This window comes from Periplaneta americana, chromosome 5, assembly GCF_040183065.1.
Source record: "Periplaneta americana isolate PAMFEO1 chromosome 5, P.americana_PAMFEO1_priV1, whole genome shotgun sequence".
NCBI lineage: Eukaryota > Metazoa > Arthropoda > Insecta > Blattodea > Blattidae > Periplaneta > Periplaneta americana.
Window position 1 is genome coordinate 104,241,672 of NC_091121.1, and position 14,126 is coordinate 104,255,797.

At 36.0% G+C, this 14,126-nt stretch overlaps 2 protein-coding genes across 2 annotated transcripts in view; one reads left to right on the forward strand and one right to left on the reverse strand.

The window, feature by feature from the left end:
• LOC138700056 (alpha-2Da adrenergic receptor) overlaps positions 1-14,126 on the reverse strand; it is a 687,508-nt gene that overhangs the window by 352,212 nt on the left and 321,170 nt on the right. The gene's annotated exons all lie outside the window — the stretch shown is intronic.
• The window catches only part of LOC138700054 (sodium channel protein Nach-like), a 198,292-nt gene continuing 192,642 nt past the window's right edge, over positions 8,477-14,126 (forward strand). The window contains exon 1 of the mRNA XM_069826358.1: positions 8,477-8,587. Coding sequence (XP_069682459.1) covers positions 8,483-8,587 — 105 coding nt within the window. The 5' untranslated portion in view covers positions 8,477-8,482. The remainder of the gene's footprint in view (positions 8,588-14,126) is intronic.

The window sequence follows — 14,126 nt, forward strand, 5'->3', positions numbered from 1 at the left end:
GGTGCCACTATCTTCTGCATTCTCTATCAATTTCGTACAAGGACTTCAACATATCAGCTTTGTCAACATAAACCAGTGTTTGCTGTAGTCCTTTATGAGTTGTGGACTAGCAATTTCAGTGGTTGTTCCATTCTTCTCTTTCCTTGAAACAGTGGCGACAATAGATGGATCGTGGTAATTAGAAAGGAAAAGAATGGACCTTCTATCCTTCCACTCCAGCATATGACGTACGGCTATCACTCTCACCATGTTCCATGTCGCGGTCTCTTCTTTCGTCGTGTGGTAAACCAATACCCCATGTCAAACTGTATCACATGCATAGATATTTTGCTGCCTTAGAGATCATCAGATTCAAACTTGTGAAAAAGTTGTCAAAAACACTTTGTGATTGTCACCAACCATCTCTTCCTTGTAGCCATGATGAATAAGTTGACACGAAAATGGAACATTTTGTTGGATATGGTAAGCATAACTACCCTGTTTGGATGGTGGTTACGTTTTGAAACCAGCACATTATTTCTATATTGATGCCACATGTGTCGAAGAAATTACAATCTTGTTACTGAAATATGTTCTAAAAGACCGAAAGACAAATAATACTAAATAGAAATTTACGTTACTGTGATATTTTAGCATACAACTGAAATAAAAACACGTAGCGAGTCTTCCACACCCCAACTATACACAACAACATCGGCCATATTAATGAACAGGCTCAGCAACACAAATATAGGGAAAATAAAATTCTTCTACAGTTACTAGGGATCAGTTAACGCAGCGCAGTAGTTTTGAAATAAAAACCACTCTGTAAGTAGGCGGGAAACTCAAATTTAAAAGGTGGTTACGTACTGTAACCACTGCGCTTCTAAGGGTTAACTGATTGTACACAGTCACTAAAGATTAAATAAAGCAATGACATTACTATATTATTTTTTAGTGAACAATTTATTTTATATGAGTTGAGCATTGCAAGAGAATAAGCCTATTTACCTTGTAAAAATACATACAAAGTGAGCCTACCCTAAAGAAAGTTCTGAATATGACATCGATTTTCTCCCTTGCAGTATATCTACGTAATGCTCAGTGTCCCTTTACTAGAAGCTCGAATCTTTCTCCAATGTCACTCATTCTTCTTTTATCTAGCTATTATTTGTTAGGTGCAATATTGTACTACTGCCGATAGAGTACGTTTTATCCTTCCCAAAATGATTCAGATTACTGCCAGCAGCTACGAGTATATCGTTCCCGATTACTTATCATGTGTGACTATGGAAGTGACGTTACTCAACCCCAACACAACTATCTTTTTCATGGTCACAACAATACACAAAAGATAGCTTCAAGGCAACTCTCCGTGCTTCTGCAGAAGAATAGTGCACTGATAAAGGGGCTTCCGATATTTTTTCTCCCATAATTTGACACATAGCCTACGAAACGAGATACGTAGAGAACTTATCGCGTGGTGTTGGTGTGTTTGGCTCAATAACAGCTGTCCTATATCTGACGTTTATAGGTCACACATAGAACAGGGGCATTCTGTATAGTTAGGATCTGACGTGAATAAGAGGTTCTGGTTATCGTTTACTAGATTTCCGACTTGATTGCTTTCATTCATTTTATACTTCAGTGCCCATGGTGGTATTTTTGCATTCAAATAAATTTCGCATGAGAGTTTACTCCCTAGTTGTTTACTGCAACAATTATTATTGACACTGTTAAGCTGTATCTTACTTACCTACAAATGGCTTTTAAGGAAGCCAGAGGTTCATTGCCGCCCTCACATAAGCTCGCCATCGGTCCCTATCCTGAGCAAGATTAATCCAGTCTCTAGCATCATATTCCACCTCCCTCAAATCCATTTTAATATTATCCTCCCATCTACGTCTCGGCCTACCCAAAGGTGTTTTACCCTCTGGCCTTCCAACCAACACTCTATATAAGTAGTGTCAGAGTTGTAAGCTTCAAAACCGCTTGTGGAGCTATTGAGTGCAGTCGGAGCTTATGTCTGTGGAAACACCGGAGCACGCAACGAGTCATAGTGGAGCGCTCCGCTCCGTTTAATCTCTGTCTGACAACGCAATATTTCTGGATTCGCCCATACGTGCTACATGCCCTGTCCATCTCAAACGTCTGGAGTTAATGTTCTCTGCGTTGTGTAACTTGCTCCATTCTCCTGTAACTTCATCCCTCTTAGCCCCAAATACTTTCCAAAGAACCTTATTCTCAAACATTCTTAACCTATGTTCCTCTGTCAAAGTGAGAGTCCAAGTTTCACAACCATACAGAACAACCGGTAATATAACTGTTTTATAATTTCTAACTTTCAGATTTTTTGACAGCAGACTAGATGACAACAGCTTCTCAACCGAATGATAACACACATTTCCCATATTTATTCTGCATTTAATTTCCTCTCGATCGTCATTCATATTTGTTACTGTTGCTCCAAGATATTTGAATTTTTTCACCTCTTCGAAGGATAAATCTCCAATTTTACGTTTCCATTTCGTACAATATTCTGGTCACGAGACATAATCATATACTTTGTCTTTTCGGGATTTACTTCCAAACCTATCGCTTTACTTGCTTCAAGTAAAATTTCCGTGTTTTCCCTAATCGTTTGTGGATTTTTTCCCAACATATTCACGTCATCCGCAAAGACAAGAAGCTGATATAAGCCGTTCAGTTTCAAACCCTGTCTATTATCCTGAACTTCCCTAATGGCGTATTCCGAGGCTTACTGTATGGATTCGTAACAAGCAGCGTAGATAAGCCCTACTCTTTATTCTTATGGTTAAAAAGACAGATACTTTCGCGGCTTGTTAGAACTTAGTAAAGGTCATATGGGAGGTTTTCATTATGTGTAGACTAAGTTAGCATGATGTCGGACAACTATTACGCTAAGAGAGGATATCACTATGAAAACGAACCAACATCCATTAAGTAAACGGGATTAAAAATCATATGAATAGGCTTTCACACACTGTAAAGACCAGACAGCGGATTTTCGGTCCCGATAATGAATGTGAGGTCATTGAAATCAATGCTGAGCTCCCTGCGTACTTCAAAGGATGTGAGACGTCAACGATTCCTCATTAATGATGATGATGATGATAATAATAATAATAATAATAATAATAATAATAATAATAATAATAATAATAATAATCGTCATCATAATTGAATTTACAAAATTTACAAATAACCCTATTGGACATAAGTAAAAATTAAGATTATGTTTTATTTAACGACGCTCGCAACTACCAAGCTTATATCAGCGTCGCCGGTGCGCTGGAATTTGGTCCCGCAGGTGTTCTTCCACATTCCAGTAAATCTTCTGACATGAGCCTGTCGCATTTAAGCATAATTACATGCCATCGACCTTGGCCGGGATCGAACCCGCAACCTCGGAAATAGAAGGCCAGCACTCTGCCGACTGCGCCACCCAAGCCCACTGCACCTAAGTTACGTTAGAGTGAGTTATAGTTATAAAGGATAATAAACTAAACATAATGTCAGTATATAACAATATAAATACGTTTACAATCTTTTAAACATTTAGCAAGTGAAACTGTGAAAATATTTAAGCTATAATAACAAGGTATATCAAACATTTTGAAAGGAGGGGGACAATATGTTATGCAGAGATTATCATTTTCTTAATTAATATGACATCTTTGAAGATTCATTCATTCATTTAATGCTCTGCCCAAGTGCAGGTCTTTCACTGCAAACCTAACTTTCTTCAGTCTTTCCTATTTTCTGTCTTCTTCATTGTTTCCTCATACGATCCATATATCTTAATGTCGTCTAACATCTAGTATCTTCTTCTACTCCGAACTCTTCTCCCGTTCTCCCGTTCACCATTCCTTCCAATGCATGTTTACTAGGCAGTTTCTTCTCAGCCAGTGACTCAACCAATTCCTTTTCCTCTTTTTGATCAGTTTCAGCATCATTCTTTCTTCACCCACTCTTTCAACACAGCTTAATTTCTTATTCTGTCTGTCCACTTCACACGTTCCATTCTTCTCCATATGCACATTTCAAATGCTTCAATTCGCTTCTCTTCACTTCGTCGTAATGTCCATGTTTCTACCCCATACAATGCCACACTCCATACAAAGCATTTCACTAGTCTCTTCCTTAGTTATTTTACCAGAGGTCCGCAGATGCTCCTTTTTCTATTAAAACCTTCCTTGGCCATCGCTATCCTCCTTTTGACTTCCTGGCAGCAGTCATGTTATGAACCAAATTTACCATGGTCTGATCGAAACTGAATGACCATGTATTTGGTTGCAGTAATATACATTTAACCAGGTCTGAAACCATGGGGAAAGATACCTCTTTTGTTAGTGATCACAAAGTACTACTTCTCCAATGCTCATCCTACTTCTTTATCATGTTCTCTCTTAGTTGTTGCATCATGAACGAGAGAGTACACTTGAAATAGATATAGTAGAAACTACAAAATGCTGCACCCTTGGGAAGCAGATCGACCCTTTCATTACCGGTTTTCCACTAGCGTGTCCTCGTATCCATCTCAAGCATATGTTTCTAATGGTATTTGCAATGCTAATTGAGGTTGTTTTTAAGTTAAACCTGTCTTTTATCGAAATAAGCGCATCTTTCAAGTCAACAGACGCTCAGGCGCTATATACAGTGTCTCATTACCATTGCACAGCTTTCTGAATAGCGAGTAATTCAGCCTGAAAGACTGCATGAGGGAGCAAGTTTGAATTGTTGAGAGTTCACTTCATTACCACTATAATAAACAACGAACTCACAATATAAATTATTTTCAGTTCCATCTGCAGCAGCAGCAACAATAGTAGGACACAACGAGTAGTTAATTTTATCGATTTCATGTCTCCTTCAACAGACGTTATAAATTTAGTCTAGTATAGAAGGAAACGGCATTTAAAATAAAATAAGCTCTCAAAGTAAATCAAACGTGTATTTACGGTCGTTTGATCCTAAACATTTAGATTTTATGCAGAACGAAAGTTACTTTCCAAAATTACATTCTTTAGGTGAGCTCTCCTGGCTGCAGTCTCTAACGGGAACTCACCGTGACACGAACTTGCAACAGTGAACCAATCTTGCCAACTTCACAGCGAAACTTATCCTTTAAGTCAGCTTGAGTATTACTCAATCTATAAGAGACTACCCTCTTTTTCAAATAATCTCACAATACAAAGTTCGGAGCTGTCAAGTCGGGTGAACGTTAAGGCTACGCATTCGCCAAATTTCTCCCAGGAAAGAATTTCCGCCAAGTCTGCATACTGCAATAAGTTATATGGGTAGTTGTTTCATCTTGTTGAAAACACAAGCTTTCCGGTTAATACTATAGCTCTTCTAACGTGAGAATAAGTAAATTCTCCATCATTTGTGAATATTATTCCGCATTCAGTGTTATTACTATAATAATACTGTACGTATAACTAACTACACACAAATACTTTATTAACAGCTTTTTATTTGGAATAACGAGTTAGGCGACCATTTACTTTCACAAACTATGGGAAAGAGGTACTGTATGTTGTATTATACTGTATTTTATTGTCCTCTGTCAAAATAACCACTCCAAGGTAGCTGAGAGTTTGCAATTGGAAATGGGTTAAAGATCCTAGTAGTTCACCACTGTGGAGTAACTGTTAGCGCGTCTGACAGTGAAATGAGCGGACCCGGGTTCAAATCCTGATTGGGACAAGTACCTGGTTGGGTTTATTCCGGGGGTTTCCCTCAACCAATTGAAGCAGAATTCCTGGGTAACTTTCGGCGTTGGACCTCGAACTTATTTCGCCATCATTAATTCACATATCATCATTATTATCATCATATCATCATCATTAGAGACGAGAATTTCATGCACTATAAAATCTCAAAATATGCATGTATTCATGTACTATAAAACTATGAAACATGCACGATCAAGTGGAAAATACATTGAAATATACATTTTCATTTCTGTTCCAAATTTCTTATTTCACTTCACTTTTTTTTTTTGCACAGTTAACAACTAACAACATTTATAAATTAGTTTCTGTGCGGTTCTTGCGCTTGTCAGTCAATATGTTTTTGTAGGCAGACCTTTCTACATCGCAAGAAGTTATGGGTGCAAACTTGAATGAACCTTTTTCTGTTATTTAGTTTTTTTTCTTTCTTTTTCTTCTTCACTCCTGATTCTTGAAGGTAAAATAAGGGACATAAAAATCGAAGAAACTGAGGTGTCAACTCAAAACCATTAAAACATACATTTAAACTGAATATAATGTATATTATATGCATTATTAAGCTAAAAATTGCTTAAATATACATTATGCATGTTTTAATCTCCAAAAAAGGCCAAAACATGCAAATATGCATGGAAAAAGTAATCATATTTGGAACCGGAGAGTAATGAAATGGACAAGTCCTAAGCTTGAGCTATGTCCTATGTTCCTATAAAAACATGCACTTGCATGGAATTCTAGTCTCTAAACATCATCATCATCCATGGCATAGCCCGGGTTCAGTTAATGAAAATTCTTGCCTTCAATCGTGCATCACTTTGCGCTATCTCAGACTTCTCCTTCAGATACGTCAAGCCTTTATAGTACATTATGCAACGAGCCTATAATGGTGGTAATTAAGACGCGAGTATGTTTACGAAACGAGCGCAAGCGAGTTTCATAATTTTCATACGAGCGTCTTAATTACCATTATAGGCAAGTTTCATACGACTTTTTATGCTCGACCATATTTCTAACTTGAAATTATTCATAAGTATTCATGTTATTCTTATTTGACTGGGGAACGGAACTGACGACCTTGTGCAATATCTCGTAAATTGTGGGATGTGCGCAGACGCGAAAGTATTGATTTTTTTCCGACAAAGAAATGTCATTGACCTTGATATAATTTAGAGAGTAAAATAAACATTAATCTTGATATAACCTTGAAATTGATTTAGACATTGAAAAACGAAATGACAAATGGAATTTATTTGAATATTATTTACAATTAACGCTAATTATTTTAGTAACACAACATAACCTTCTGCGACAGTATTGGATTTCCAGCCTCCGTGACGTTTCGCTAGTTGTCTTTCGATTGCATATCCGATAATAATCGATACTTGCGCTTTCATATTGCTACAATGGTGTTTTCTGATTGGTGGAACACTTGAACTTTAATGAATAGGTGTACTTTAATGAGGTCCATTAAAGGGCTGCTACCAGGTGTATAATTACTACATTTCGGCATGGTCGAGCATAAAAAAATTTAAATTATGGTTTATTTAACGACGCTCGCAACTACAGAGGTTTTATAAGCGTCGCCGGTGTGCCGGAATTTTATCCCGCAGAAGTTCTTTTACATGCCAGTAAATTTACTGACATGAGCCTGTCGCATTTAAACACACTTAAATGCCATCAACTTGGGCCGGGATCGAACCCGCAACCTCGAGCATAGAAGGCCAGCGCTATACCAAACATGCTACCGAGGCCGACTAAAGCCTTCACCATCATGATTCAGAGACCTCACAAAGTTTTTCATTAGGTCAAGTTTAATGTGAAGGGGTGAAAGAAATATCTTCTTTGTGTGAACGAGCGCCTTATGTTAAAAATTAAAAATGTTATTTTAAAATTGTAACATGACAGAAAAAAACGGACTACAGATCTGTAATCAGCACACTCAAATTAGGGTTGGTACACTTGTTTTTGTTCAGTAACAATATCACTGTAGACCAGTGTAATATTTTCTCCGTTCGCTTTTGTTATGGCTCTTGCACGACATTCAGTCATCCTTCTATATTTCCAATTGCATTTTTCCATTCTTTTCCGAATGTTTATAATAAAGATGCTCATCGATAGAAAGTAACCGTCTTCTGCCGGGAGTATTCATTCCTCCATTAGGGTCACTGATTGTGAGAAGAAAATAGGACAAATTTGGATTATGTTAATGAGAAGATACTACAACAAATTTGCCGGCAAACATAAAAACACAAATGTTATTACGGAAATTTATATACATTGTAAATAATTCGTATCTTATTGGAGGAAAATATCACATTAGAAATTAGATGTCAGAACCGGAGGGGCAGAGAAAAAAGGATTGGGAAAAATATAGTGGGAAAGCATGAATTGGGAATTATGAATTTTGGGATTGTAAAATTTGAGGAAAAGAAACGAGTCGGAATATTGGGCTGGGAAAAGTTTCCTACCATCTACCTATGTCCTAATGAAGAAACTATAAGGAAAGGAATATATACAACCTTGCATCATGATGTTACGACTGGATTTTCATTTCTACCAGGTTAAGTAGTACGCCCAGCATGACCCCTGTAGTGAATACAGACGTCGCGTCGCATAAAGGTGTCGTGTAACTCCAGAACACCAAACAAGACGTGATGTTGACTTTAATTTAGGTGATAATTATTGCAAGTCCATGCATGAATAGAACGTCACTAGTTTCTCTGTGTCGCCTGCATCTCGGCTTGATTATGTTTGCTAGACCTTCATATTTGTTATACGTAAGCAAATACAGTATGTACCTCTGTCAATGTTTGGAGCTCCACAACGCCCTAGCTCAGGCTACGAGGAACGGAGTGAGTACTTAAAAAGCAGAAACGAATGTAATTTAATTTAGTGCGCTGTTAGTTTAAAATGGAAAATTTAACCTTGTTAAATGAGTTTCCAGAACTGCAAAAGCGTTCAACATACTGAAGTCCCACTTTTGCGATATCATATGTAAATAATTCTACCTATATGCTATGCTGTGGTCTCTCGAATGGAGGTGGAGATGCAACAAGTTGTTTTTTTTCTTTTTTTTTTTTTTGTAACTTAAGATATTATTAATATGCTATTTTGTTATAATTCACATTTTAAATTAAGCAGTACGACATACTAAAGTTATTAGAAAATCGTATTGATGATTGCTATAACGCTGGTACTCTTCCTAAGGAAGGTCGTATATTAGGTCTATACAGAGTGGAAGTAATATAACTCTGCGAATTTTAACAATTTATTTCTTGGATAGAATACAACAAAAATTATATCATGTTAATTCTAAATGAAAATTTTGCTCAGAAAAAAAATTCTCCTAAATGTTAACATTGTTTTATTTGGCAAGTATTATCCGTATTAATCTGATGTTTACTCTCACCATTAGAGAAACTGATAATCTCTTTGTTGTTTTTACTAAAATGAACGGTTTTCTTGCAAATTAAATAAAAAGTTTAACTCTTATGTTATTTTCTACCATTACGAAGTTTGGCAATCCTACTGCAATGGCTAAGGGACGGAACGATGCTATTGAGTCCAAGTGTGACTTTTCGTAGGTGAGCCGGTGATGCACTGTTGCCAAACTACGCAAATTATCAGCCTAATTTTCTAATTAACTATTAACTTAACCACAAAAGTATAAAACGTTTTTTTATTTATTTTAATATATTTTATTTTCCTCTTCAATCTGCACAGTTATATCACTTCTTTATTGCTTTATAGTTTCTGACAATGATAAATTAATGCGTTAGAAATAAAACTACACACTATGAAAATAACTCGATGCATAACTTATGTCATTAGATGTCGTAAATAGAAAAAATTGTCAGTTTTCTTAAATGGAAAGTGTCAGCATGTTAATCCGTTTTACATGCAGCCTAAAATCTCATCACTCCATGACTTTATGGACTTGTGTTTCATTATCTCTTAGAGTATTAAATCTCTTAGCTCAGCTATTTCAGTGACATATATATCTAATTTAGTAATGTCATCTTATTACTTTCATTCTAATTTTTTTATTCCACCGGGCTCAATATACCAAGTAGTTCTACTAGTAGAATAGAATATTACTTCTATATTCTTTAGCAAGACGACGAAGGATTATGGAAGCAGCTGGAAATGTTTGAGGTCAGAAACATACAGTAGACAAGACTAACGGAGGAAATACAAGAGAAGACGTGGTAAGAACGAGGAAAGAAACGAAGCGACTACCAGATATTAGTGATTTTGAGAACAGAGGAGATAGGGCTTTTGAGAGGTTATTAAACGGCGAAATGTAGAACAAAGTATGAGAAGGATGAAATTGGCGAGGAAGAAGAGTGCTAAAAAGTTAGTGTAAAAAAGTCAGGGGTGGCAAAAGTGATAGAATAGAAATAGAGAAGAAAGTGATAAGCGAAGAAGATATTGTAAGAGTGTAGGAAGATAGACATACAAAGAATGAATAAAACAAAATTAAAGTGAAAGAACATCTGAACAAATAATGTGAAATGGAAGAGAGAGAAATTATAAATGTAATTAAGTAAATTAGATATTTCATGTTTTTCAATGTTGTAGGCTGGGAGTAGTAGCATGGGTACTATAACTGTAGGAGTGTTATAGAAATAAATTTATGGAAAGAGGTAATAAAAGAGGAAATTTAGGTGTGAAATGAAGAGAAAAAGTTAAATACGTAAGTAAATAGAGGACATAATACTAAGTGATGTGTTGTAAAATAGAGAAAATGGAAATTTAAACAAATAATTTCGAAGAATATAGCTGGAAAATAATGATGAAGAGCAGTGGTAGATTTGAAAATGAAGAATAAAATAAATAAATAATATAAATTATTAAGGAAGAGACTATACAATATTTAATAGAAAAGCGAGAAATGGAAGGGAGACAGTCTAGGTACAAGAGAGAAAATAGAATAGGATAGAGAGGGAAGAATAGATAGCAATTCATTTAAGACATAAGAATAGAACGTAATCAGAAAATACTTGGCAAATGAATATTTTAATAGAAAAGGGTGGTATGTATTAAAAGGATGGTGGATCGAAAAGCAGCAGTGGTCCACCATAATTATGAATTGTAAAGTTGGCTGACAAATAAATATCATATTCTTCAGTACTTTTTCCTGAATATTTTTACAATAAAATTATGTCTTGTCAATTATTGACCTATAGCTTCGCTACAGAACTAAATTGGATTTCAGTAAAGCCCAAGTAATTGAGTTACTTTTATCAAAGTCTGTTTGTTGTTATTTTGATTTAACCCTAGCAATACCAACGAGGAGGGTTACTATCTGCCCACCTCTTTCGGAATTTATATTTTACACATGTAATAATTGATAAATTAAAAATACGAAAATATTATTTATTGTCAGTTATGAATCCTTCTAGCTTATTGTGTAATTATTTAATCGTTTTCATTGGTAGTTTTACTAGAATACGAAATATGTCTAGAGGGACAAAAATATCCCTCCTTTATTGAAGTAATTGTTCGAAAATATACAATGACATTTCAATTTTTCTCTTTTATTATAATACATACTACTTGTTGATTACAATTTTTTTTTTTCAAAATTAAACATTTTTGTAGTAAAACTGTGGTCTTTTCAATATGTGAGGACGGGTGTGAAGAAAGTGATGCGTAACATTTTGCAGATTGTTATGTTGAAATAATAGTTCGAAAATATGCAATGAAATTTCAATTTTTCTGTATTACTACAGTAAATACTATTTGCTGATTACAGATATAGGAAAATATTGTTCAAAATTACATATTTTTCTAATGGTCGGAAAACACCCATCTGTTGGAACTGCATGCTATTTAAAAATAACTTGGTATTGCTAGGGTTAACCGGATTTTACTTCTCGATTACTTTGCAAAGAAGCTCTTAAACATTGATATTCTTGTCTGTTTTGAGTAGTGATGTCAAAAGAGTAAAAACAAATTAAAACCGCATTTCATACAGTATTATTTCAGCATTTATAGCACTGAAATGTGAACAGTAATAAAACAAGCTGAAACTTGTGGTAGGAACTACAGAAATTAAATTCCTCGACAACCACGTACTAAACTGAATTAAATATTTTAAATTAAGAAAATGAATATACGCAACGAAAACAACAAAAAAATTGAAGAATCATATTTACACCAAAGAAAAAACTGTTTTTAGACTGCGGAATGGATGAAACAGCACAAGCCCTAGTAAAAATGACTATAATTACGTGCAATGGCAATAACAATGAACGCTTCTACCAGCCTCATATAGTGATCAGAGCTTCTGGCTACAGTTCATGAGATCCCAAGTTTGATTCCAAGTCAGAGCACTGGAATCTTTTCTTAAAGAGAAATATTCCTCTGTTCGTCCATACTCTGGAAATTAGGTTAAGTTCAGGTTTAAAACTTCGCTTGGCATCACATAATCCACAATCATCTTATCAAGGTCCCTGAGACAAATAACGTCATGCATATCTTTAACACCACCCTATTAATTCTTGTTAATTACACCTGATTTCGATAGAACATTACTATAGCCTGCATTCGCTTGCCATGTAGTGATGAAATGAATTACTACCTGTCCGCTGACATTTACGAGTGACATGATATTCCACCATTTTGCTGTTGTGTGTTGATAGTGAAAGGCTGTTATTATATCAAGATAAGAGACAATATTTTATTTTGTGAGTTGAGCAAATACTAACTATACTAAACTATATATTTTCGTGATCCTTAAACTTTCTTCTATGTAGAGAAAATATTTGCTATCTGTAACATTTGAAAATGTTAGAGAAACAAGCGTGTAATGTTATCAAGTTCTCAGTAACACATGGCGTTAAAGGTCTACAGATAAAAATGTTAACTTATGTTAGCACGGTACTCATTTGTTTAACGATAGTCCTCAGTTTTTAATAGTACTTTCATAGCTTTTTTATTCATATTGTATGAGGTATTTACATGGTAAGCGTGGAAATATATGGAAAAACACTAACCTTTCAACTTACAATTATCCAGAATGTGCATAGTTATGATATTGGTTCAATTGCTTATCAAACTCTTAATTTTTTTGTTTTACTTGTGGAAAACATTCATATTTAACTAAGGTTAATACTTTTGTGTTTATATCTTTTACTTTGTACTAAGCAAAAGTACCTGGTTGAAGTTTTTTCCGGGGTTTTCCCTCAACCCAATATGAGCAAATCCTGGGTGACTTTCGGTGTTGGACCCCGGACTCATTTCACCGGCATTATCACCTTCATCTCATTCAGACGCTAAATAACCTGAGCTGTTGATAAAGCGTCGTAAAATAACCTACTAAAATAAACAAAAATAATGTGTTAAGCAGGTCTGGTACCAAGAGCGGATTCTACTCTCTCATGTGGAGCCATACGACTTCTCTTCAACCCCTTTATTCTCGCGCAGCGTTGATTTCGTGACGGATGAATATTAAGCGTCACCGTTTAGAATCTGGATTCCTCCCGGTGCCCAGTCCTGTGTTAAGGAGTCCGGCAAAATGCCTATCATATGAAAGAGTTTCTCGAACTATATTTTGCCTGTCTCTACCGTGAACATTACTTCTTGCCCAGGCTTGACCCAGCAATTGGTTAACGAAATATGAAATGAACTACATAATTCAATGCACTCGGAAACAGGGCTAAAAGAGGATCCATTAGCTTCCATGACCTGCTCACACGTGAACTTCATACCGGGATTAGCCGGTACACGTCGCGGGCAGACGATCAATTCTGCGGAGGGCGGTGGGTGGACGGGTTCCGGACTCAAGCGGTAAAACGCAACAAAACCGGCAACAACCAGCACTTGCCACCTCCCCACACAGGACACGTCTCCTAGGGATTTAACATCTATTCAGTGTAACAGACCCATGGTGTCTTACAGCAAGCGGGAGCACTAAAACCCTCGCAAGGAGATTAACACAGCGTCACCGTCACGGAGCTCCTTCAAAGACATTTCTTGTATATAGGCCAATCAATGTGCAAGGCGTGTGGAGCATAAAACTGAAATCGGTAAAAAGATTTCCTGCTGATCATCTCCTCGCAGATCGAACTCTAGTAGATATGAAACGTAACCAAAGCAGGTGTCATTTATTAGAAAATCTTGTGTCCCCTTACTAATTTCGACGGAAAGTTTTGTGTGCCTTACGTAAGAGTATAGTAACTTTGACACTGTGAAAGCCGCGGTCCTGGGTTCAAAGCTACCTATGCTATAGAGGTTTATAATTATCCATGTGACAAGGTGAAGAAACGGAATCGTGCTCACCACATGACAATGAAGTCACAGCGTGTGTCCATATATATGTATAATCGAGTAGTGTAATGTCAAAACGTGAATTTAGGGTGGCATATATTCAAGGATGAGAAGAAT